This window comes from Eucalyptus grandis, chromosome 9 (genome assembly GCF_016545825.1).
Source record: "Eucalyptus grandis isolate ANBG69807.140 chromosome 9, ASM1654582v1, whole genome shotgun sequence".
Taxonomy (NCBI): Eukaryota; Viridiplantae; Streptophyta; class Magnoliopsida; order Myrtales; family Myrtaceae; genus Eucalyptus; species Eucalyptus grandis.
In genome coordinates this window covers 21,376,750-21,403,320 of record NC_052620.1, presented here as the reverse complement: position 1 = coordinate 21,403,320, position 26,571 = coordinate 21,376,750, and the positions used below count along the sequence as shown (strand labels likewise).

The 26,571-nt window shown below is 39.6% G+C and overlaps 1 protein-coding gene across 2 annotated transcripts; it reads right to left on the bottom strand.

The window, feature by feature from the left end:
* Positions 1 to 1,104: 1,104 nt before the first annotated feature.
* On the bottom strand, positions 1,105 to 10,234 carry LOC104418569 (zeaxanthin epoxidase, chloroplastic). 2 transcript variants are annotated; one of them, XM_010029947.3, is made up of 16 exons: positions 9,610 to 10,234; positions 6,477 to 6,639; positions 6,278 to 6,352; positions 5,839 to 5,939; positions 5,577 to 5,692; positions 4,965 to 5,176; positions 4,510 to 4,601; positions 2,962 to 3,076; positions 2,782 to 2,870; positions 2,604 to 2,649; positions 2,414 to 2,478; positions 2,218 to 2,304; positions 1,949 to 2,003; positions 1,782 to 1,870; positions 1,601 to 1,688; positions 1,105 to 1,454 (listed from the first exon to the last, which is right to left on the bottom strand). In XM_010029947.3, the coding sequence occupies exons 1-16, from the start codon at positions 10,119 to 10,121 to the stop codon at positions 1,374 to 1,376; spliced, it is 1,986 nt and encodes a 661-aa protein (XP_010028249.2). In that variant the 5' UTR covers positions 10,122 to 10,234; the 3' UTR covers positions 1,105 to 1,373. The 2 variants fall into 2 exon arrangements, with proteins under 2 accessions (XP_010028249.2, XP_010028250.2); XM_010029948.3 differs by having other exon boundaries at positions 2,782 to 2,864; positions 9,610 to 10,233.
* Between the last annotated feature and the right edge of the window lie 16,337 nt (positions 10,235 to 26,571).

Genomic DNA, 26,571 nt, shown 5'->3' with positions numbered 1-26,571 from the left:
ATATACAGATGTAAATTCATTTATAATTTTTCTTTTTGAATTTTGTCAATGTAGTCATAAACCTTTACGCAAAATTTTAATGTGCTTCTTCTCACCAATTGCCATCAGAAAATGTTGACATAACAATCTACAAATTATCCACATCATCGTGTTACATAAGACGGCTGACGATAACTGGACACTATGTCAACAATTTTAGAGGTAACAACTGAGAAGACTATATTGGAATTTTGCGCAAAAGTTATAACTAAATTGGTATTCGTACAATAGTTTTAGGACAAATTGGGTAATGATTTGATAAAAAAGAGCAACGTACAATTTGAAGTTTCTTGATTTATGTATTCCTCGTGTGAGAAATTCAACTTGTGTTGGAAATTGTCAAGCTACACTTTCATTCATTAGAAACTTAAACTAATACATGGAGGAAGACTCTATGTAAACAAACAGCATATACAACTTGTAGTCAAATAACAAAAAATTCTAAAAAAAAATTCTAAACCTATTACACTTTTACCAATTCAGTTCCAAAGTTTTTAATTGTGTCAATTGAGTCATAAATATTTTCATATTTTGCCAATTGAATCATTCTGGTTAATTTTGATCAAAGATTGTTAACGTGGACATCTACCGTCCTATGTGACATGACTGGTGGCCGGCACTCATGTGGATATTTTTAATAATATTTTTAATTTTATGTTTTTTTCGCTTCTCTTTACTTCTTTTTTGTAATATGTTTTTGGAGTGAGGGCCAATGACCCTTGGGTGCTATGGCCTTGCCAGATTTAGGCAAGGGCTCATGTAACCTCACTTTGGCCAACGAGGGCATCAGGCAAGGGTGTTGTGGCTTTTGCCCAGGCCAACAAGGGGCCCAAAAAATAATAGTAAAGAAAAGGAAACAAAAAAGAAAAAACCATAAAAATTATAAAAATTCCAAAAACTATTAAGATATAATTAAAAATTGGCTAATTATTAACATTAATTGGATTGACTCAATTGACAAAATATGAAAATGTTCATAATTCAATTGGCACAATTAAAAGGTTTAACAATAGGTTTAAGAATTTTTTGATAATTTCCCATCAATACTTTAACACTATTCTCATGTGCAAGCTGAATTAGGAATAGCATGGAATTTTATGAGTGAGGAGTCGCATGCTCAAATAAGGTGAGCAAAACTCGGCTCTCATGTTATATTAAAAAGTTTGACAAAAAAGGTTAAAATGATAGAAAGAGGGAGACCGCATATGTATATAAATAGTGTAAAAAACCTTATTGTCAAGCCATGTGAGATTCTTTAACAAGCTCTATATCACTTTGACTCCAATGTGTTTGGAATTAATCGCTGCACAAATCGAATGCTGAACTCCTGCTTATCATGATTCCTGGAGCATTCTGCTTCTTTCAGCCTCTGGAATTTTCGAAGGAGACCTCACGACTTTCACGCGATACGTCGCCTACAATAAGCAATGACAGATTTGCATAGTTGGTTTGTTAGCAAAGCTGGAACCGAGGAGGATCAGTAAACTTTGATGGGGAAAAACTATGGAAGAAATCAGTAGTGTTGCTATTACGATACAGACTCTAAAACGAAAATACGGACCCTCTTGTCTGAACCAAACTCGATGATGTCTGAGGGATGAATCCTAGCCGGAGAATTCGGAGTTGCACGATACCGATGCCTGGCATTACTGCAAAAGCGATCTCGTAACATCCTACAACTAAAAACTTGGTGAACGATAGGAGAAAAATAAACAAAGAAGACCCTTTTCCATGCTGCTTACTTGGTGATCCAGGTACCATGTTCACTCCGCAAATCAGTCACGAAAAAAGCACCATCCTTGTAGCTGATCTGAGCATGTACCTTTGAAATCTGAGACAAGAATGCATGCAACTCAGATAAAGTGAAGTGGAAAGGTGTGAAGAAAACAAAAATGTAATGAACATTCACCTGTGGCAAAGGTATTGTCACCGGAACTCCGGGAAGATCATCATTCTGTTCGCTCCTATAAACCCAAGAAGCTATTCTTAACAAGAATACGGAAGGCCAGTGTCGTGAAACTAATGTAAAGCGATGCCTAGGGCACATTACTTGGTAATAAGATGCAGCATGAAATTGCTTTTTGAGAGTCATTCCCCAACTTGCAGGAAGCTGACTCGGTACTATGCCACCTCTATACTACACAAAAACTAGGAGAGCCAAAAGACACTAGTCCGTACCCAATTATGCACCCGGTGCTTTCATCTCTACCTAAACAAATAGGTTGCTGTGGACTAGTCTCCTTTCCAGAAGGTAAAAGAAGCCATCTGCAAAGGGCGAAATACATGACAAGTGCATGAAAAAACAGTGACTTGCAGTCACAAAGAGTAAATATGGTGGGAACTGAACAAATAAACGCAAAGCTCAAATACGTACTCCCCATTCATAGCACGCTCCAGCGCATCATCATCTTTGAACCATCTTCTTAACTGATCATTTGCCTTTCATCACGTGTTTTATATTCATTAGCTTCAACATTGATGATTTTATCAAGTATTTACAATGGACTGAATCAGCTATAAATTTTAAATTCCTGTAATAATTTGCAGGAATGCAGGGATCATACTTTGTCTGAGAGTCTGCAACATAGTGTCCTCCCCTCGAGTTTCAAGCTGTCAAAAACCATACCTCCAGCTTCAGTCCAATTACATTAAAAAAAGAACAGTGTTCCAAAGAATTTATCGCAAGTTTTATTCTGCAGTTGCAGGATCATTATAAAGAAAGCCAGCGTTCCAAAGATTGACCTGTTACCAACCAATACGCAGTTGAGGATCAAGGGCATTGCGATTGCTATAAAGAATCTCCCAACTGTTCCAGCATGTGGTATCTGAAGCTTCGTCAGAAACATAGTGAGAATCAATGATTGAAGGACCATATCAACATAATGTTTGCTTTTATAGCCTGATTCTTTGACAAGTACCTACCAAGAGTGGACCAAGTCCCACACCTGAATAACCTCTGTACAGTGAGGCCATCAGCGTAGCCGTTCTTGCCATTCCATGGATGGCAGCAACTCTCAGCCATCTGGCTTTCTCGTAGCTGGAGGAAATTCCAAAAGAAATTTGGAGCTAAGTTGACTGACAAATTGAAACTTTGAGCAAGCTTAGCATACAAAAGATAAAAAGGGTATTAAATATGTCTTCTAGCATGCACTTACTCTAGAAACTAAATTGATGTTGTTACTGTTGGAGAAAACTCTTATGATATTTTGAAGCTAACAAAACTTATCTAAGTTCTATTCTGAAGAATGCCAGACTTCTGTGTCAAAGTCTATCTTATATAAGAAGTTTGCCCACTCTGATAAGTTCCAAACTGAACGCAAGAATGAAGACTTAATCAGACTCATGATTATTTTCTTCAAGGTTTCAGTATGTACAAGATATATCAGGCTTTCTAGTTGGAAATATCACCTACCATCTTGGTTAACTTAATTGGAATCAATTTCAAAGAAGCAAATCATTTTGGAAAGCAAGCTTATTTGGAAAAAATCTACTTATGAAAATCAAGATTTTGATTGTATGGGCGAACATGATTGACAGGCTTTCATCTCAATTTTCAAACGGCTCGAGATCTCCCTGATTGATTCTATCCAACGAGTTGATTGGAAGAATTCCTCTTGAAAAGTGCCAATGGTCAAGAAGGCATGGGAGAGTATTTAAGGAGGTTTTTCAAGTCATTCCTAGAAGAGTGTGAAAGAAGAATTCGAAAGTCGAAGCTACCGAATCACTTGTCCTTCATCATTTAGTACTTGAACTTGTATTTGAAAGAGAGAAACTCTAGAAAGTGATTGTGTGAGAGCAGTAGAATCACCTCATTGAAAAATTGAGATCACAGGACTGTAACATTCTCTTTCGATTCATAATGGAAATCAGCTAGAAGGCTGACAGCATGAGAGAGTGGACGTAAGCTTGATCTAAGCCGAACCACTATAAATCTTGTGTTTATTTTTCTCTTCCTTAAACTCCTTTACTTTATTTGCTATGATATACTCCTGTATTTTGAAATAGTTGTTAAAGTCTGAATCTTTTTGCAAAGTCCGTAGTCAGTCAAACTAAGTTTAAAAGAAAAGCATTTTTACTGCATTTTGCAAAAATCTATTTTCACACCCATTCATCTCCCTCTAGGTGTTCATACTAGCCCTTTTATTTACTTGGATCCTAGAAACAGAAAGACGGCGTTCTATGAAGTTAGAACTATGATAGTATAGTGTGCTTATTCAGGGGTGGTTGCTTGCTTGCACTATGGAGCATAAATGTGTCAAGAGTCTGATTGAACATCCGTGCTTTGTTTTGTGCATCAAATAGCAGAGCATAGTTGCTGGTAAGTCTTGACAGGTTTTAGAACCAAAAAGAAAAGTCTTCCCATTTGTCACAGCAAGATATATCCAAAGAGAGTAAATATCTGAGAGTTAACATTGTCTCCACGGGAACTTAACATTCTGAGCATTATGCAACAAAGATGCTATTGATTACCTCTTCAGAGCATTAACCACATCAATCGGGGTCCCAGATAAAGTGTTATTTTTCCATGCCTTCTCAAGCTCCAGGGAGAGTTGGTAACTATCCTGTGCATATGATAAAGCAATTACTGGCTTTATTTCAACGGCAATGTTCCAGCATTTGAATCGAGCTTTGAGTACAAACCTTCATGATGTTTTAAGATCTCAAATGGAAAGAAATAAGCAGATGAAAAACATGCTAACTATAACACGCCTCTACACAAAAAATTGACCAAGCATGTATGTACAATCTAAAGAGCAGATATCTTCTGATTCATAAAAGGGGGGAAACTCAATGAGAAATATACTGAAACATCACAAAAGAAAACATCGGAATATTTCTTGAACCAACTGACCACAAACATGTAATGGCAAGCGACATAGTCTTATTGACAGAATACTTATTACATTTGAATTTTGGAAACATACTTCAATGGCCATGCATCCCCCCTGTCCCATTGTTGGCTGCATAGCGTGTATGGAATCCCCAAGCAAAGTCACACGACCTTTTCCCCACATAAAATCCAGTGTCCGGTCATATATGTCACGTCGAAGGATCTCCTCTTCATCCGTGGCAAGTATTTGATCTATCACATTATCACACCAACCTTCAAATATTTTCAGGAGGCTTTCTTTCTTACCTGAGGAATCGTCACATGAAAGAAGATATGGTCATTACAAGTGAATAGATACTCAGCATTACATCACAGGAACGGTTATTACAAGATCTGGTCGAATCCACTGCTGCTAATCACAACAACGACGTCCAAGCCATGAAACTAATGATGACAGATATAGCTCTAGTAAATACTGCTTCTCCACAAAAGATAGGGGCAAAAAAAATAAAAAATAAAAAAGCTTACAAGTCAATAAGATAATGACATGCTAGTGCGAACCAATTGCTACCAGGTCAGTGGAACTTAGGTAGATTATAAAGGATAACCTCACAGAAACCATGGAATGTGTAGATCAGTTCCGAAACATGACAAGCACAATCAGATTGAACTTGGGATCTTCAACTGAAAGTAGGAAAAAATGTACCATTTGGACCATCCACACCACCGGGTGGTTCCTTGTGAAATGCGTACCACTGCATCTTTCCAGCGATAACATCTGAAAAGACAAAGTATCGCTTGTGTCCCAGAAATACTCGAAACCTTCAGAGCAAGAATAACACATCTCGTGAGAGGCTTGAAGATCGAAACATATACCAGGGCACGATTAACTTCCCTTTAATACCATGCCAATCAAGCTAATTCATGACCCTGACACTGACAGTAGAGGAAAAGGCTTTAGAACTTACCCGACAGTCTCAACGTCAGCCGGTACAAAATCTGTGACGCCAGTGTAACAGGTGTAGCCTGAATAGGTGGCATCCTTAGGTCCAAATAACCTTTTCCTCACCTATTCTCAAATAAAAGACCTCTCAGGATGACAGGATAGGAATAGTGACTTTACAGCCATATTTTTCGCAGACAATGATTTCGTAATTATCTCTCTCTTCTTTAATGATGGAAGGAACTAGAATGAACAGGCGATATTGCATATGATTCTTAGACCCAAAACTTCCTTACTTGCCTAGAATGAATAGGATGATGCATTTTGTCTGGACATCTAATTCGGTGCTCGTTAGATTTTCTTTCATCATGTTAGGACGATAAGTTGAACCAAAAAACTTTAAGTTCCCTCATTGGGCAAGCATTTTCTCTTCTATTTGAAAAGGACAGGGAACAACATAGTACCTTTGACCATATACCATCGGCTCCAACAAGGAGATCACCTTCAAAACGCTGTCCATTCCCAAGAATGACAGCAACCTTCAATCAGTAATAGGAATGACATGATGAGAAATGTCAAATGACGCCAATAAACAATCAACAAGATTAACTTGAAACTAGTTGGTGAAGAAATCATCTCAAAAGCCTCCGTGGTAAAATTCACCTTCGTGCCATCATCCTCAAAGTCAACCACGTTACTGTCATTTAAGATAACATCTTCCCCCACTGCTCGAGCGAGAATCTGCTGAAGGGACATTCGGCTAATAATCCTAGTGAGCGGAAGCCCCCGTTCCACCGCAGGAGTGAACATATCCATCTTGATATACCTGTAGCCAACCGCATATCACTTTCTGAGACTTCTCTCCAAAAATAAGTTCCTCCGCTGAGATATGTGTAAACTTCTGATCGAGTAAAGAAATCAAAACCATGAATGGCGAAGGAGGCGGTGCTGACCCCACTAGTGCCTTTTTCTTTTCCCAGTACTCTCAATACCATATATTAATGCTTGTTTCTATGTACATATTTTTTTTTTAAATTTCTATCCTGTTTTGCGAAAAACTTGGTAATTCTAGAATTGTTTCTTCCAAGAAGTCATTTTCATTGAAAATGACAATATTTTGCAATGTTTGGCTGAAATATAAAAATAAACGGGAATTTTTTTTCCGTTATTTGGAAAGGAATACTTCATTTATTTTTAGAAATGGCATGCATTATTTGTGCGAAATAAGGGATACACAGCTACTAGGCTTCTGATCGCCAAAGCCAAGGTTTCACAAGCCCAATCACTTGGAACCCAAGCATAGGTGTTGAAGACTTGCACTCCGCATTGATAGACCCAGACTCAGGCTCGGATGACTTGGGAAGGGCAGTCAAGTACAAAGACACGGCCATTGAGACTCAAGAATGGGCACTGGGGTCTTAAGCCCAATCTTGAGGGACCTAGGTCTAGCCTTGGGGACTTGGCCTAGATGTTGAGAATTGAGGCTTAGTGCCAATGACTTGGGTGCAGGAGCTGGCCACCTAAAGATGAGCCCAATTTCCCAAGCCCTACCTCGAGAAGCCTAAGACTAGCCTCTTTGGACTTAAGCCCTTACTTGGACGAATGAGTCGAGTATCTAGACTTGGCCACCAAGGACTCAAGCAAAGGCACTAGGGTGCTGAGCATGGTTGCCAAGAATTCAAGCACACGTATTGAGATATTGGGCTCAGCCTCTTTGGACCATACCCTGAGCACAGATGACCTATGCAAGTACCCAAGCATGAGTGCTAGGGACTTAGGAAAGAGCACTAGGTCTTGGATTAGGCTTTTATGGATCTAAATCTTGACTTGGATGTGGGAGCTAGTACCTGGGATGGCTTTAGCCTTTTGGTGACCCAGGCAAAAGCATTGGCATTCCAGGCATGGTCATTGGGATACTCAAGCATGGACATTGCGTCCCGGGCTAGGCTTCAAGAGACCTAGCCCATATGCTAGTGAGATGGGCACGAGAGTTGAGTGCTCAAGCACCAAGATTCTCTAGGGACCTAGGCCTCAATTGATTTAGGTCTCGAGTGTCAGTAACTTGGGCATGAGAGTTGAGTACCTGGGCATGGCTACCAAGGACTTGGGCTCAATCTTTGTGGACTTGGGGTAGGCACCAATGATGCGGGCATGGGAATGGGGTACTTGAGCATGGCCATTAGGGACTCGAGCACGATCACTGGGATGTTGGGCTCAACCTCTGTAGACCTAGGCTCAATATCAATGACCAAGCTAAGAATCGGTGACTTGGACATAAGTGTTGAGTACAAGTACATCCGCCAAGGATTCAGCCACATACACCAATGTCTTGGACCATACCTCAAGGGACCTAGGCCTAGGCTTTGTGGGGCTAGGCTATCAAGGAACTTATCCCTGCCCCGATGGACCTAAAGCAGGAGCCTAATGCCCAGGCATGGTCACTGGGGTCCAAGGCCTAGTCTTTGTGGACCTGGGCTTGGATGCTAAGGACCCAAGCACAGGCATTGGGATTCCCTTGCTCAGTATCAAGATTTTTTGTCTAAATGCTGATACTTAATCATATTTTGGGAAATGATTTTTTATTTTTAATAGGAGAAATCATTTTTTTAATATAAACATAAATTTTTCATTGACTCATTTTTCTAAGTGATCCAAAAGCAGAAAAATGAGGGAAATGTTTTTCAACATAATATATTTTGTAAAACAAACAGAGCCAAAATGTAATGAGATTGATGATGTTATTGTCAGATTCAGAGAACGGGCCACTTCATACATCCAGCCACTACGAAATCCTAGAGGTCCACACAGGCTCAAACCACTTCGAAACTTGTAGTACTCTAAATTCTTATGCATTTCAGAACAGCTTGCATAATAATAGATAGCTTCATATACTGAACCCATTGTGAAAAATCCAGTGGTCTAAAATCTCACTAACGCCGGCTCAAATCACTTCATTAATATATATAATACACGCATACTCTTATTTCCAGTAAATTAAGACTGCATGATACAAAACCGTAACTTTGTAGTCCTTCGCTCACTCAGCCAACAGAGATGCATGAAGATATACATAATTTGTGTGCTTACTTACTCATATCCAATTATAGTTTGGAGCGTGTATGTTGATTTAAAAGCAAAAATTAAAAATTGGTATAGTGACACAAATGTTTCCAGAACTTTGGTCCAATGTGCAATGTGAATTCTAAACTTTTAATTTATTCAATGTGGTTCATAAATTTTACTCCATTGTGCAATATGGTCTTGGAACTTTTGATTTGTTCAACAAAGTCTAGACTTTTAATACATGTTAAATCTAGTCCTTAAAAAAATATGAAAATGTTCGATGCTATTCCCGAACTTGAATTAATGGGCCGCGTCACTCAACTCGACAAACACCATTGTGCCCAGAGGTCTAATGAACTTCCAAATCTAAAGCCATGCCTTTAGATATGGCCACGATCGGCTCGCCATGGCCATGGTGGTCAAGGGTGGCTTGGCTTGGATGCCGGGCAATGGTCGGCCTAGACTCGGCACCAGCAACTCTGCCGATGGTGACAGGCAGGGGAGGCGAGGAGGTCCAACTCAATGTTCTGTGTGAAGGAGGAAGAGAGGTGGATGAAGAGGAAAAGAGAGAAAAATCGTACTTCCATTTTGTTTTTGATGTGCATGTGCCAATTTGTAAGTGGATCTTAGTAAATAAATGACCACCGGGTATTTTCTCAACGCACGCCTTCTCTTTCAATTGGAAAACCAAAAAGGTTAAGCAAATCAACAGACGAAAGCCAAGTGAACTCACCAAGTACCAGAAACCCCATCGACAAGGCCATTAATCCTGTTCCCAATGATACAACCAGTCCTCATTACCTCCTCAGCCACCTCCATATCAATAACCTCCAAAGCAGCCAACGCATTGCTCTGTATCAGAATTGGACCCCTGTAACGTCCCTCCCCTCTAATTGTACTCACGTCCTTCTCGAACACCACCACCTCAAACCCCTTCCTCTTCACTGCCAGTGCGAAGACCAGCCCTCCGATGCCACCTCCGGCAACAAGCACCCGGAGCTTCTTGCTCGGTGCCGCTGGGCTTTTGGCATCAGAGCTATTCGCTTGAACCCCAGGGGATTCGACCGCGGTGACTTTTACTTGTCGGGTACATCTCCTCTTCTGGGAACTGATTTTTCTACATCTTGAGTGGTGGGGGGGAGAGAAATCTAGTGGACGATTTTTGGAGATGGGGACTGAGAAGCGGGTCTTGGAGGAAACTGAGGATGAAGGGTGGGTTAGGTTGAGACGCAGAGTTGAAGCCATTGATAATGTCCAAAAACACTTCGCTTGTAGTTGAACCTTCTCATCGAGGGAATGAAGAAGCAAAAGTTTGAACGTTTCCTTCTCTTCTTTTTTTGCCGTGGTTGTTGGCGAGAGAGATATAGAGCCAATCGAAGCCCAATACGGAGATACGCTTCCTTCTTTCCAATTCCCGTGGGTTAAACAAACCCATCACGTGCGTCGGCAAACAGGTTTTCTTTTGTTTGTATTGGGAAATAAGAAGCAGACGGCACCTTCAAATTATTTTCCGAAGGAAACGGACAACTTGCTTGTCCGATTGCCCGAGAAATTCTTGTTGAATTCTCTTTTCCTTATATTTTTAGCTAGGTGTTACTGAGAGTTGTCTTGTCCCTTCGAGCTCTCTCTTCTCTATGACCCCTTAAGCGCTGTCCCCGCAACTGCTACTTCTAGGGTTTATATATATTTTTCCTCTCAATCTGCCCATCTGCACGACTGTGAGTGAGTAGCGGGCAAAGAGAGCAGAAGCAAGGTGCTACTGCAAAGAGAAGAAGATGCTCAAATTTAGCTTCTCGCAAAAGGAAAATGACAAGGTTACGGGCCGTCATTGACAATGAAAGTAACGGCCGGTCATCTACCACTTGTTTTTCTTGGTAAAATGGTATAGCTGTTGTACAAGTTTTTAATTTCTTATCGTTATAATATCTATCAATGTCTATTAACATCACTTGTATATTAACTTGCTTTTTTTTTACTACATTAAACTATCTAAACTAGAGGTAAGTATTGTGATATCCTGGATTTTCAATCTTGTTTTCAATTGAATAAATTGGCCCTTTTATCAACGCGCCTCTAGTACCATTCTTAGCGTTGATCACTCTTGAGATAACTAGACTATTTGGGAAAGTTATTAAGAGATTTTAAAGCAATAAACTTGAGGATTCGACCAGGTATCGGCTACTTGACCGTGTTTATCTGCTGAGATTATTACAACATAGTAAGATCAATTAAAAATTAGAGATATGTCAGTTCGATTGAGATATGTGATTAAACGTGGGCGATTCCACTAAATTGCAAAATTCTCATCGATCGTAACTAGATTGATTTTTTTATCGTTTTGGTACTCTGTGTCCGTAATTAAAACCTCGAGATTTTCACGATCACCGAAAGTCGCCAATGTGTCGAAGAGGTTCATTGTGACTCGAAGAAAATTGACCACGAGTCATTTGCACTAAAAATTTTAGAAGCTACCGGGTAGGTTAGGTCACGCTAAAATCATGTTTGATTGAAATTAACCGCGAATTTGAACCCGATTTCAGAAATTAAAAGTTCTATCATGTCACGGGTCATTTTAGGAACATCGACTTATCTTTCGAGGAATTTTCGGTGAGTTCGGGATTTTTACGGAAAATCGTTTCGGACTATTCAGAAAACGAATGGAAATTCGGATTGGCCAAATGGAAGAGATTTTTGGCCTCTAGCGTGAGTTACTTGGTGAATGGAAATTGTGTGGGTTTTTTCTTCATCAAAATTGGACCTCAATCGAAGATTGGATCCCGAGAAAAAAAATGAAGTAGATTTTGGAATCGAAGGAAATTACTGTTTTTGTTGCCCAAGACTTGTTGTTTGGGGGAAATTTGGTGCAAGAAAGCAAGTGAGGATCAAATGCTTTAGCTTGGGGATTTTTAGGGACGAAATTGGATTAAACAAGAGCAAACGGGACTAACATTTTTGAGTTATAGGATTTTCTCTTTAATTTTTCTATTTCCTTTCCCTTCGGCCGCCCACGTTCCCTCTTCTCTCTCTTTCCCTTCGACAAGGAATGAACCACTTAAAGTGGTTGGCCACTTAAAGTGATTGATTTGATTGAAAGAGGAGGCAAAATGCAATGAACCCTTGTTGAACAGTATGTTTGACAATCAGAGAATAAAGGAAATTCTTGCTATTCCTATAGGCCTCCTAACTACAGAAGATAAACTCGTGAAGGTTAACAACAAGTCAAGGACAAACACAGGTCAAAATTGGGTAAATAAGCAACAAAGAATTGATAGCTCCAACACACACAAGAAGTTAAAATAGAGATGGAAATAGTGCCGCCCATTAATGAATAATGATAAACTGTCTAAATGCACATCATTGTCACGTCCTTCTCTACTAGCATTTTCTTAGAAAAATAGCTCGAATTCCTGTCAGTATGCATTGATTGTAACAGGTAAAAAAAAGGGGAAGTTTAGAATGACCGGCTAATTGACTTCATAGTTCAAATAAAAGGGATTGTTTAAGTAATATTAATTGAGACGAAAAAATTTACTGAGAACAATTGATCTTGACTGCTAATGATTTCTATTATATGAAATAACTTGCTACAATGAGAAGATTTACCAAAGTTTACTGCTTACAAGTAATTTTTGTAAATATAACTAGAAAGTCTAGGAATCAAAGAGGTATTATGGTGGCTGATGATTTTTAAGAGTATCAAGTCGCCAAAGTGAGGTCCGGTTCATAGATCCAAGCCTTAGGCCACAGTGTGGGTCAAAACCTTCGGCTCATGATTTCTTGTTGCCATGTGAGCATTCCAATGAGCCTATTATTAATAATAAGACTAAGACATGCCAACGGACAAATCACGGGCCCAGGAAGTGGCACGCCTTGATTGGAGGCTGCTGCCTTGTCCTGCAAAACTAATTCAACCCTTTCGGTTGTTAAGTGTAGCTCATGTTTCTAATATACTTATTAAACATAGGAAAAATAAAGTACACACCGCCATTATAAAAGGAGGCTTCACACAATTGGCCTCGTCCATAATTTGATGATTATAACTCCCCGTTGGTGGATAAACTGCTTGTGCAAATTCTTCTCGGCATTGACAGTATATGCTATCGTTACTTGTACAATTGTGTCTTAATCTTTAGCCATCACGTAAAAAGGAAGGAAAGAGTTTCTAATATGATTAGAAGATGGTTTGCATATAAGTAATATTTCCTTTTCTTGTGCTCTAATTGGTGATACGCTTCTTTGTGCCGTCAAGGCTAATGTTTAGAATTTTTCCCCTATGTCCTTTACGAGAAATTGTGAGGACAGCATTGAGGGTCGTCAAGGTGCATTTGGAGGTTGGATATAATTCACATTGATCAAACCCTAAATCTGGTATTTAATCTTCTTTTTTCTGTTTTTATGTGCTCAAATCGCTTTTTTCGCAATAATACTAAGCTGACATAAAGAAGAGTCATTTGGCCTTATACTTTGCTACTGACTTTTATATTTGAGACTTGATGAGCGGTGTTTTTCTAGTTCCATGTAATGCACTCATTTTTATCCACATCCGTCAAATTGATCATATTATTGGCTAATATTGCCACATTGGATCGAGTCACCTTTTCAAGGGATAAGGACGGTATGGTGTCATATCTACTATATGGCTCTCTCTTCAGTTAAAAAAAATAAAATTCAAATGATCATTTAAGTATCACTATTTTCAAAGAGCGATCACTTAAGTGACTCCGATTATGAAAAATCTGACATAGGTCACCGGGATCACTTAAATAGACACTTAGAAAGTTTTGGCACTGAATTAAACGTTCATAAAGTTTTAGCACCAAAGTAATTGTTCTTTTAAGTTTTGACATAAAACAGTCTAAAATTGTATGTTGTGTAATTTTTGCACCAAACTGGTTTTTTTTTTTTTTTTGTTGGAAGATAGTGAATGTCATTGCTAGCCCACAAAAAGGGCACCATTAGTTGGAAAGTCTAAACATAGTAAAGAGATTAAGGGCTAAGGAGGAAAATAAACCCAATTACTAGGAAGGGAATTGGCTCGGTGGGCTGTGGCGACCCAATCCGCGACCTTGTTGATTTCCCTCGGCTTGTGGAAGATAGAAACGCCACTCATCTAGGCCATGAGACTGTGCAATCAGCAACAATGGATTGTGCCTGCCAAAGGGGCTTTTCATGGCCTGATAAGCATTCAACAAGAGATAATTTATCTGAAGATAAGAGCACTTTCATATCAGTTTTAGCTAGGAGTTTCGGTTGAAGATTAATTCGGGCAATTCGAGCTTTTCGTTCCTCCTTTACCCACAACAACGGTTCTCTCACGGCTAGGGTTTCTGCAACCCAGGCGGTCGGAGCATAGATCTTCTTTGCGAAACTGGTGACAAGGAGTCCAACAGCGTTCTGGCATACTCCCGCGACCGAGCCTTCCAGTGTCGAGTTGCACCAGGACGTGTCAACACTCACCTTCAGCGTTTGTGGGTCAAGTGGTTTCCAATTTTTTGAGCTGCTAAGGTCTATTTGTTGTCGACTAATTCCTTTCTTCCCCTTGGCGAGCCATTTCGTGCAAAGATCTGCTACTATTCGAGCTTTTGTTTGAGTGCAAAGAGGGTCGGGCTTCTTCCCTTGGAAGACCACTAAGTTGCAGGTCTTCCAAATCTGCCACAGTAAAGCAGCAAAATGAGTCTTCAGTTCTTATCCAACCCTTGAGGTAAGGTTTTCTAAGATCCATTTATCAATTCGAGTGATACTTGCTGGATTTGTGTCGGCTTGAAAGTCAGGGGCTGACCATAACATTCTTGTCCAGTTGCAAAGGATGAAGATGTGCTCTGTTGTCTTTGGAGCTTGGCCACAGATCTGGCAAGTTGGTTCAAGTATCATTTGTCTTCTATACAAATTTTCCTTTGTTAGGAGAAAGTTGCTACATATATTCCAAAGTAAGAATCTAATTTTGGGGGAAGTTGGGAGCCTCCATATCTCGTTCCAAAGTGACTTTGGTATTTGGTAAGAAGGAGATGAGTTTTGTTTGGTGGAGGGATCGGTAGGGTTATGTATTCGGTTATAGCCACTCTTGACAGTATATGAATGCGAGTTGTTTGCTGTCCACACTAGTTTGTCTGAGTGGGGGTGCAGACTAAGAGGATGAGCGAGGATCTCTTTTGCTACATTTTCCGGAAGAAGTTCATTTACTCTATGCATATCCCATGCCTTTGTATATTTGTCAATTAAATCAGCCACCATTCTTGGGTCTTCTTTATTTGCTTGGCCTATGATTCTTCCAAAAGGCAGCCATCTATCTTCTCTAATTCGTATTTTTTGTCCATCACCAACCTTCCATCTAGTTGCAGGTTCGATTGCATCTCTCCCCACCAATAAACTTTGCCATCCCCATGAAGGACGAGTACCTTTGTTTGCTGCCCAAAAATCACCTTGAGGATAATACATACTTTTTAGCACTTGGCACCATAAAGAGTTTGGTTGTTTGACAATCCTTCAAGCTTGTTTTCTCAACATAACTTTGTTAAAATCCACCAAGTCTTTAAAGCCAAGGCCTCCATAATCCTTCCTGATTTTTAGATCTTCCCATTTCTTCCATTGAACTCCTCTTCTAGGTACATTATGTTTCCACCAAAAGGAGGCCACTATATTCTCAATAGTGTGACAAATAGAAGTTGGGATTTTAAAGATGGACATTGCATATTGGGAAAGGGCTTGAATAACTGTCTCGATAAGAATTTCTTTACCCTCCTTCAAGATCAATCTCTCTTTCCACCCTTCAAGTTTTCTTTCAACTTTAGCAAGGATCCAAGCAAACATTTGCTTTTTTGTTCTTCCTTAGTCGGATGGGATTCCGAGGTATTTTCCTAGACTTTTTGAGATAGGCACTCTCAGTTCTACTGCTAGGTTCTGTTTAAGATTCTGAGGACAATCTCTCCTAAAGAAAAGGCCTGATTTATTGAGGTTTATAGCTTATCCGGACACGTAGCAGTATTGGTTCAATACATTGGATACACTCTAGGCTTCTCTTATCGTGATATCTAAGAAGAAAACGGCATCATCAGCAAAAAAGAGATGTGAGAGAGCTGAGTATGTAGAATTGAGATGAATACCCTTTTATACTTCAATCTTGTACAGATTTGCTCATTAGGGTCGAGAGGATATTGGCCATAATGATGAATAGGTAGGGGGAGAGGGGGTCCCCTTGTCGAATTCCTCTAGTTTTGCTGAAGGTTCATCATTACGTAATATGCTAAAAGATACCGATGAGATACAATACTTTATCCACTTGACCCATTTCTCATGGAATCCCAACTTTAGCATATAAGCACTTAAAAAGTCTCATTCAACTCTGTCATATGCTTTTTGCATGTCTAGTTTTAGAATGGCTTGGAAATTACGCTTCCTCCTTCTCACCCTTAGTTGATGAATCACCTCTTGGACAATAAATATGTTGTCTTGGATCTGTCTGCCACTTATAATAGTTGTTTGCTCTTCAGAAACTATCATTGGCAGCAATGGTTTCAGCCTATTAGCCAACACTTTTGCTATAATTTTATAATTGAAATTGCAAAGGCTTATAGGTCTGAATTGTGTGATGTTCTCTGGGTTTGTTACTTTAGGAATGAGAGTAATGTGTGTTCTATTAAGCTTTGGTTCAAACGTACCTTGATTGAAGAAGGACTGTACCATGCTGAAAATGTTGTCATTGATGATTGGCCAATGATTCTGGTAAAATAAGCCATTTAGCCCATCCGGACTCGGTGCCTTTGTAGCCCCTAGCTGAAACACAGTAGCCTTTACTTCTTCTTTTGTGACTGGTTTAGTCAAGTCTTCATTCATCTCCTCGTTGATCACCACTTGGCATTGCTCTAATACTGGTTGATAGTTCTAGTCTCCAATTGAGGTGAATAAAGATTGATAATAGTTGCGGCTATGATGACTAAGAGTCTCGGGATCCCTACACTAGGTTTGATCATCTAGCTGAAGCATAGAAATTTTATTTCTCTGTCTTCTTTGAATTGTAGTTGCATGGAAATATTTGGTGTTTTGATCCCCTCATTTTAACCAATCTATTATAGACTTCATGCACCAATACATCTCTTCTTGCCTCCACAAATCTTCAATTTTCCAGATAATGATGCTGATTTCCTCTCCGTTTTACTCCCCAGTCGTTGTATTTGTTAACTCCATGAACCGAAATTTGAGCCAATCGAAGCCCAATACGGAGATACGCTTCCTTCTTTCCAATTCCCGTGGGTTAAACAAACCCATCACGTGCGTCGGCAAACAGGTTTTCTTTTGTTTGTATTGGGAAATAAGAAGCATACGGCACCTTCAAATTATTTTTCGAAGGAAACGGACAACTTGCTTGTCCGATTGCCCAAGAAATTCTTGTTGAATTCTCTTTTCCTTATATTTTTAGCTAGGTGTTACTGAGAGTTGTCTTGTCCCTTCGAGCTCTCTCTTCTCTATGACCCCTTAAGCGCCGTCCCCGCAACTGCTACTTCTACGGTTTATATTTTTTTTTTCCTCTCAATCTGCCCATCTGCGCAACTGTGAGTGAGTGGCAAGGAAAGAGAGTAGAAGCAAGGTGCTACTACAAAGAGAAGAAGATGCTCAAATTTAGCTTCTCGCAAAAGGAAAATGACAAGGTTACGGGCCGTCATTGACAGTGAAAGTAACGGCCTGTCATCTACCACTTGTTTTTCTTGGTAACACGGTATACCCGTTGTACAAGTTTTTAATTTCTTATCCTTATAATATCTATCAATTTCTATTAATATCACTTGTGTATTAACTTGCTTTTTTTACTACATTAAACTATCTAAACTAGAGGTAAGTATTGTGATATCCTGGATTTTCAATCTTGTATTCAATTGAATAAATCGGGCCTTTCATCGACGTGCCTCTAGTGCTATTCTCAGAACTAATCACTCTTGAGATAACTAAACTATTTGGGGAAGTCATTAAAAGATTTTAAGGCAATAAACTAGAGGATTCGACTAGGAATCGGCTACTCAACCGTGTTCATTTGCCGAGATCATTACAACACAGTATGATTGATTAAAAATCAGAGATAGGTCGGTTCGACTGAGATATGTGGTTAAATATGGGTGATTACACTAAATTACAAAATTGTCGTCGATCGGCACTAGATTGATTTTTCTATCATTTTGGTACCCTATGTCCGTAAATGAAACCTCAAGATTTTCATAACCACTAAGAGTTGCCAATGTGTCGAAGAGGTTCATTGTGGCTCGAAAAAATCGACCACAAGTCATTTGCGCTAAAAATTTCTAAAAGCTTCCGGGTAGGTTAAGTCACGCTAAAATCGCATCTTGATTGAAATTAACCATAAATTTGAACCCGATTTTAGAAATTGAAAGTTCTATCATGTCACAGGTCATTTTAGGAACGTCAACTCATCTATCGAGGAATTTCAGTGAGTTCAAGATTTTTTACGAAAAATCATTTCGGATAATTTGGAAAACGAGCGAAAATTCAAATTGGCCAAATGGAAGAGATTTTTGGCCTTCGACGTGAGTTACTTGGTGAATGGAAGTTGTGTGGGTTTTTTCTTCATCAAAATTGGACCTCAATCGGAGAAGTTTGTTTAGAAAATCGGATTCCAAGAAAGAATGAATTAGAAGTCAGAATTGAAGGAAATTGCCATTTTTGTTGCCCAAGACTTGTTGTTTGAGAGAAATTTGGTGCAAGAAAGCAAGTGAGGATCAAATTCTTTAGCTTGGGAATTTTTAGAACCAAATTGGATTAAACAAGAGCAAGTGGGACCAAGATTTTTTGAGTTATAGGATTTTCTCTTTAATTTTTCTATTTCCTTTCCCTTCGGCCACCCACGTTCCCTCTTCTCTCTCTCTCTCTCTCTCTCTCTCTCTCTCTCTCTCTCTCTCTCATGAATCCCCCCAAACCGACGTCCCCTCTCTCTCTCTGTCGTGTCTCACTTCTCTCCCATTATCTTTGACTTTTTAGTCATCTTTATCTTCTCCCCCACGTTGCCAAGGCCACCCTCTCTCCTTTCCCTCTTTCTTTCTTTCTTTCTTTTCTTTTATCATTTGCTACACATTCATCCCCTTTTGGCCGACACATAAGCCCTCCATCTCTCTCTCTTTTGTTCAACCGCCCCTCTCAACCAATTCGGTAGCTTCTTTTTCATTGGTTTCTCTACTGTTGCTACCTCACATTCGTGAAGGGACCTCTGCCAGTCAACCCTCGTGTTTGCAGTAATTTGGTTCAGCCCCAACAGGTGTGGAAATCCAGCAGCACCATGAGGCTTTGCGAGTCAATTTTCGAGCCCGATCCATGCCCCATTGGCATCACCACTTTGGAGCTTTTCGTTCCTCGCCACGTCCCCGTCGTTTTGATTCGAATGGATCATTAATCAAGTGAGTTTAACTCACTAATCCTCGCTAAGTAGGTTAATGATGCTTAATGGTTGATTAATTTATACTAAGATTGGTTTAGTGGATAATTAGAACGGTTTAGTGAATTAGTTAATTACCGATGCATGTTAGGTGGTTAGTTTTATGTAATTAGCGAGTAGATAAACTCTAATATTTATTTAACGAGTCTCGAAATTTTTCCGGGTCTGTTCTGGCATATAATTAGGCTTTACGGGCCTAAGTATACGTTTTTGGTATTTATTTGCATTATTTAATTAATTTTCGTAATTATTTATTTAATTAATTATATTTCGAAAATTAGACTGGGATAGTCGATGACCGGAATTTTATGTTGATTGCAATGGTGTGATTTTTTTTTAAATTGAGCTTTAATTTGTGCAGATTTTGTGTGATTTGTATTTTAGGAATTTATTCATAATTTATTTAATTTTAGTAATTAATTGGAAAATAACCAAGCGACGATTTACAACGGCAAAAATATTTTGGTGGACCATATAAAATGGTGGGATTTATGGAAAGGAAATTACTGTATTTTGGCTAAGACCGACCATGTACCCACACACGAGTATTTTTATCGGGTATGCATATTAGTTCGGTGATTCTATATGTCATATTGGAGAAGGAATAATATGCATATCAACTCGGTGACTCTATATGTCATATTGGAGAAGGAATAATATGCATGTCAGCTCGATCACTTTATATGTTATCTTGAAGAAGGAATAGTATGCATATCAGCTCGATGACTCTATATGTCATCTTGGAGAAAGAATAATATACATATCAAGTCGGTGACTCTATATGTCATCTTGGAGAAGGAATAGTATGCATATCAGCTCAGTGACTCTATATGTCATCTTAGAGAATGAATAGTATGCATATCAGCTCGGTGATTCTATATGTCATCTTGGAGAATGAATAGTATATCAATTCGATAACTTTGTATGTCATCTTAGAGAAAGAATAGTCTATTATTTATTAGCCATGAGGCAAGCTACTATCTATTTTCAGCTTAGAGTAAGTTGTCCACAAGGCGGTTGGACTTTATAGATAGTATTGATTGGGCCGATCGAGAGAATGTGGTGATGATATGTAATCGATGGAATCAATTGATCGATAGTTCGATCCGATTGATTGGTTGATGTGATTTGTGTATCTATGAGATATACTGACTTGCAGGAAGGGAACAGAGGCAAAGGTAAGACCTTCGACTCGTGTTGTGCTTAGGTAGCCTTAGGGCATATTTTCTTCCTAATCGAGTCTTAGGGGGTTGAACTTGCTGAGACATTGTCTCATTGGTTATTGTATAACCATTTTTAGGTCTCTAGTTGACACCGGTGGAGGACCCAAGGCCCGAAGTTTAGAAGGTGAAGCCCGAAGAATCGGTGTTCTTGTTTGACTAGTTAGTCATAGGACACTTCTATTTTGGTGAAAGTTGATTCCTTTCTATAAGCTTCTGTGTACAAACCTGTGTGTTTATAAAAAGGTCTTTGTGAAAAATTGGTCCTACTTTTCTATCCCATTGTTTTATTGTCTAGGGATTATTTATATGTTTTTGCATGCGTATTAAAAAGAAATGGTCGACGATGTGTCCTGGGATGTCGCTTTTAATTGACTAGTGAGGGATGGACACGCACTCGAAGGATTGGGGCATGACATCCCCATTTAAATGGTATCAAAGCAAGGTTAGTAGATGGAGTGATAAGGTGCGATGAGTCATAAGATTGTTAGTAGGAATGACCTTTATTTCATGCCAGTGCATGTGAGTGATAACTGGTTGGTAGCTTGTTTAATGTGGATCACTCAAATTCTAATCTGGAATTGGAATTGGAAAACAGGTTTCTATACAGATCCTATAGATGAGTGATCAGGAGTTGAGGACTCCTAGTAAGAGGGTTGTAACCTCTGTGACTCGGAGTAGAACGCCGACAAGGATCGGTGCCCGAGGCAGTCATGGTAGAGTGCAAGCTCAGGCTAGCACGAATGTAAGAGTACCGCCGCATGTCGGTACTAGTGTAGTAGCAACGAATGATCCTAGGTTCGATGGGATTGTTCAGGCGCTAGTGACCCTTGGAAATTTGTTGAGCCAGCAAGCTCAGGACTAAGCCCTGTTGTTATTGCCACACTTGCTGAGATCCAACATGAAGATGTGATCTGAGAGTATTCCATTGCATTTGAGTCGAGGTTCAGTTCAGGTAGAGATGGAAACCAATTTAAGAAGGAGCCTATGACCGGAGAAAAGTATTCTATTTCATCTAATAGGAAGAGTGGGATATGCAAGTCAGCACCGAATCAAAATAGAGTATGCCGTTCTTGTGGGAGACGACAGGGATCAGCCTCGTGTCTTTCCTAGGATAAGGATTTGTTATGAGTGTCACCATCACGGCCACCTGGTCAAGGATTGTCCGCATAAGCCGATGGGATCGCAAGTGCCATCGCCACCGATGGGACGAATTAGAGAGAATGCGCAACATAATGCACAATAGAGGTTTTTGGAATAGGCCTCCGGTATAAGAAAGTGTGAATGCTTGTCACGTGATAGGAGACAAAGGATTCATTAGTTGTGTGCCGAATTTGTAGAAGGAAGCATGGATCAATCTAGTGTTCAAGTATAACAGGAATGTGCTATAACTGTGGCTAGCACGGCCATTAGGTGAGGGACTGTCAATGAAGTCCAATGGAGCATAGACACCGCTACCACAATTAGAACGCCACTAGGATGGTGAAAAGGATAGGAATTGGACTGACCATGCACTGACCAGAAGAAGAATGTTTTTAGAGTGATTTTATCAGAGTAGCGCAACAGGGTTTTGGTTAAGTTTGTGGAACTTCAATTTGTTGTATTAAAGCTGTAGAAAGGAGAGTCACTAACTAGAACGGTACTTGACTGGTTGGCTGATGTGTACTTTGATGCCAGGTATAAAAAGCTTGACTCCAAGAACATCTAGTAGTAAAGAATCATTGTAATGGAGGAATCCGACTTAATCCGTTAGCATGTGAAAGTGTCGAATTTATTGGGAGTCGAGAAGGACCTTCGATTACCTTAATCTCATTGCTTGAAGGCAACTCTTTTGTTAGATGGGGGTCGCCTAGATTACTGGACGATTGTCATAGAAAAGACAGATTAAAGAACTAAAGATTGAGGACATCTTAGTAGTATAAGAATTTCTAGGTGTATTTCCACAGGAATTGTCAAGTCTGTCGTTAGAGAAAGAGATAGAATTCACGATTGAGTTAGTACCTGAGACAGAGCCACTCTCTAAGGCTTCTTACCTTATGTTACTGTCTGAGTTGAAAGGACGGATGGTGCAAATGCGAAAATTACTAGATAAGGGATTTGTACATACCAGTGCAACACCTTGAGGAGCACAGGTTTCATTTATGAAGAAAGATAGTTCGTTGTATTTATGCATCGACTATTGTTAACTCAATCGAGTGACGATCAAGAACAATTGTTCATGGCTGAAGATCAACAAATTGTGTGACTAGTTGTAAAGAGTGTCAATATCTTCAAAGATCGACTTGAGGACATAGTATTATCAGTTGAGGAATTAAAAGGAAGGCATGCCGGACTTAATGTTTCATACTTAAGGTGACTATTATGAGAGTTGTAATGCCATTTGGTCTGATGAACGCTCCAGCTACTGTCATGGATTTAACAAATTGAGTGTGTAAATAATATCTAGATCAGTCCGTGATCGTGTCTATCAAGGATATTTTGGTGTGTTCAAGTAGTGCTGATAAATGTGAGAGTTATCTGAGAACGGTACCTTAGACCCTGAGAATGCATGGATAGTGTAGTTTAACAAATGCGAGTTTTGGTTGACTCATGTAGCATTCATAGGTCACGTGATTTCAGCTGAAGGAATCTCCGTAGACACGACCAAGATTGAAGCAGTTATCAGTGGACCAAGACCAATAACAGTATCAGAGATCAGAAGCCATATGGGTTGTACAAGTTACTATAGAAGGTTTGTGGAAGGGTTTCCAACATCAGCGTCATTGTGGACTCGACTTTCAAAGAAAGAAGAAAAGTTCATATGGGTCGACAAGTGCGAGCATAGTTTTCAAGAGCTTAAGTAGAAGTTGACTACCGCACATGTGCTAACCTTTCTTTCTAGTCCTGAAGGATATGAGATCTATAGTGACGCGTCATTCAGAAGACTGGGTTGAGTGCTAATGCAACATGGTAGGGTGGTTGCATACGCTTCCCATCAACTGAGGCCTCATGAGCAGAATTACCCGACGCATGACTTGGAACTCACAGCGACCATTTTCACTATAAAGATTTGGAGACATTACTTGTGTGGAGATAGATTTCAGATCTTCATTGACCATCAAAGTCTCAAGTATTTATTCTCTCAGAATGAGTTAAATATGAGACATCATTGTGAATTAGAACTTCGGAATGATTGTGATTGTAATAACTTGTATTACCTTGGAAAGACGAAAGAAGTCACTAAGGCGTTGAGTTGAGAGTCTTTAATTGTGCATATACTGGTTAAAGTATGGACCTTATTTGAGAAAGTTCGAGATTCGGTTTTCAAATTTGAGGTAGGCCACCTTTCTAATTTTATAGCCACCCTCAAAATTGAACCAGATATTCAGGTTAGAAGCAGACGCTTTAGTTGACAGACCGAAATGTTCAAAAGATCCTGCAAGAGGATACTGATAAGAGAGAGGCTGACCTTCAGATTTCTGAGGGTGGAACACTCAAGTTTCGAGAGTGATTGGGTGTACCTAATGATGTAGCACTCAGGGAAGAGACCTTGTCAGGAATTCACTGTAGCAATTGCAATATTCGACCAAACAGTACAAAGTAGGTCAGAATCGGCGCCGGCTCGATTGGTAGACCGATATAAAGATAGATATCGCCGGACATATTGCAAGTGTCAGATGTGTCAGTAAGTGGAAATTCAATAATGCAAATCGGAAGGATTTTTTTCAATCACTCGAGAGTCTCGAGTGGGAATGGGAGTATATCACGATGGACCTTGTGATGAGCATACCAAGGAGTCAGAGGAGTAATGATTCCATTTGGAGTTGTGGTTGACAGATTGACAAAGTCGGCTCACTTCTTAATAGTGCGAAAGGATCTAAACTTAGATAGACATGCAAAGTTGTATGTGCATCAAATAGTTCGTCTACATAGAGTAACAATGGCAAATTTATATTAGATCTAGACCTGAGGTTCCCAATTTCAACAGAGCTTTTAGATGGTTCCTTCTTAAGCATTGGTTAGCAGAGTGTGCAAAGCACCAGTGTGTTGGGATAAAGTCGGGAAAAGAAAGATCGCAGGCTAAAGTCAGTCCAGCAGTCAATAGATGTAGTTGCAGATATCAGTGATGGGTTAAAGACCTCTCGAGTCATCAAAAGTTGTATCGTTGAGCATCGAATGCCCTTAGAGTTCCAAATTGGTGATTACATCTTTCTGAAAATGTCATCAATGAGGGATACCTCGTGCTTCGGCAAGGAGGGAAAACTAAAACCGAGGTACGTAGATCCCTTTGAGATTCTAGAGAGAGAATCAGGATCCTAATGTGTCGTCTTGCACTGCCGCCGAAGTAGGCGTGATTGCATGACGTCTTTCACGTATCAATGTTAAGGACATATGAGTCTGACTCGACCCACGTGCTTAATTTCAATGAATTGGACATGGATGACCAAGTGTCATACGTTGAAAGCCCGATCCAAATTGTAGACTGAAAAGAGCAAGTTCAACATACAAAGACCATCCCGATGGTCAAAGTGGTCTGGCAACACCACGGCACTAAAGGAGCAACCTGGGAGAGCAAAGAGTCGATGAGACAATTGTACCCCTACCTTTTTGCTTAAAGACTGTAATGGTTTAAATTTCGAGGACAAAATTTTTATAAGAGGGGAAGAGTTGTGACATCCTGGATTTTCAATCATGTTTTCAATTGAATAAATCGAGTCTTTCATCAACGCACATCTAGTGCTATTCTCAGAGCTGATCACTCTTGAGATTTTGGGAAAGTCATTAAGAGATTTTAAGGTAATAAACTTGAGGATTCAATCAGAATCGACTACTCGACTGTGTTCATCTACCGAGATCATTACAACACAGTAAGATCGACTAAAAATCAAAGATAAGTCGGTTTGACTGAGATATATGGTTAAATGTGGATGATTCCACTAAATTGCAAAATTCTCGTCGATCGGCACTAGATTGATTTTTCTATCGTTTTGGTACTATGTATCCGTAATTGAAACCTCAAGATTTTCACAACCACCAAGAGTCGCCAATGTGTCGAAGAAGTTCATTATGGCTCAAAGAAAATTGACCAAGAGTCATTTGTACTAAAAATTTCTGAAAGCTACCCTATAAATTAAGTCACGCTAAAATTGCATTTGATTGAAATTAACCGTAAATTTGAACCCGATTTCAGAAATTGAAAGTTCTGTCATGTCACGTGTCATTTTAGGAACATCAACTCATCTTTCGAGGAATTTTTGATGAGTTTGGGATTTTTACGGAAAATTGTTTCGGGCAATTTGAAAAACAAACGGAAATTCATATTGGCCAAATGGAAGAGATTTTTGGCCTCTGGCGTGAGTTACTTGGTGAATGGAAGTCGTGTGGGTTTTTTTCTTCATCAAAATTGGACCTCAATCGGAGAAGTTTGTTCAAAAAATCGGATTCCGAGAAAAAAAATGAATTAGAATTCGGAATTGAAGGAAATTGCTGTTTTTGTTGCCCAAGGCTTGTTGTTTGGGGGAAATTTGGTGCAAGAAAACAAGTGAGGATCAAATTCTTTAGCTTGGGAATTTTTAGAACCAAATTGGATTAAACAAGAGCAAGTAGGACCAAGATTTTTGAGTTATAGGATTCTCTTTAATTTTTCTATTTCCTTTCCCTTCGGCCACCCACGTTCCCTCTTCTCTCTCTCTCTCTCTCTCTTGAATTCCCCCCCCCAAAAACCAACGTCCCCTCTCTCTCTGCCGTGTCTCACTTCTCTCCCCTTATCTTTGACTTTTTAGTCATCTTTATCTTCTCCCCCATGTTGCCGATGCCACCCTCTCTCATTTCCCTCTTTCTTTCTTTTTTTTCTTTTATCATTTGCTGCACATTCATCCCCTTTTATTGTCTGGGGATTATTTATGTGTTTCCGCATGTGTATTAAAAAGAAAGGGTCGGCGATGCGTCCTAGGATGTCGCTTTTAACCAACCAGTGAGGGATGAGCATGTACTCGAAGGATCGGGGCGTGACAAGTATGGGTCGGGTGGGCAATTCCCACCCTTGAATTGGGAACTACCTAGT

What these genes read in the sequence shown, in the direction of transcription:
- LOC104418569 (XM_010029947.3), bottom strand. Translation starts at nt 10,121, where the DNA reads ATGGCTTCAACTCTGCGTCTCAACCTAACCCACCCTTCATCCTCAGTT. An exon ending in CCGATGGTATATGGTCAAAG is followed by an intron (nt 5,940 to 6,277) that starts GTACTATGTTGT and finishes ATTTGAGAATAG; the next exon opens with GTGAGGAAAAGGTTATTTGG. An exon ending in GAGCGTGCTATGAATGGGGA is followed by an intron (nt 2,305 to 2,413) that starts GTACGTATTTGA and finishes CGCCCTTTGCAG; the next exon opens with ATGGCTTCTTTTACCTTCTG.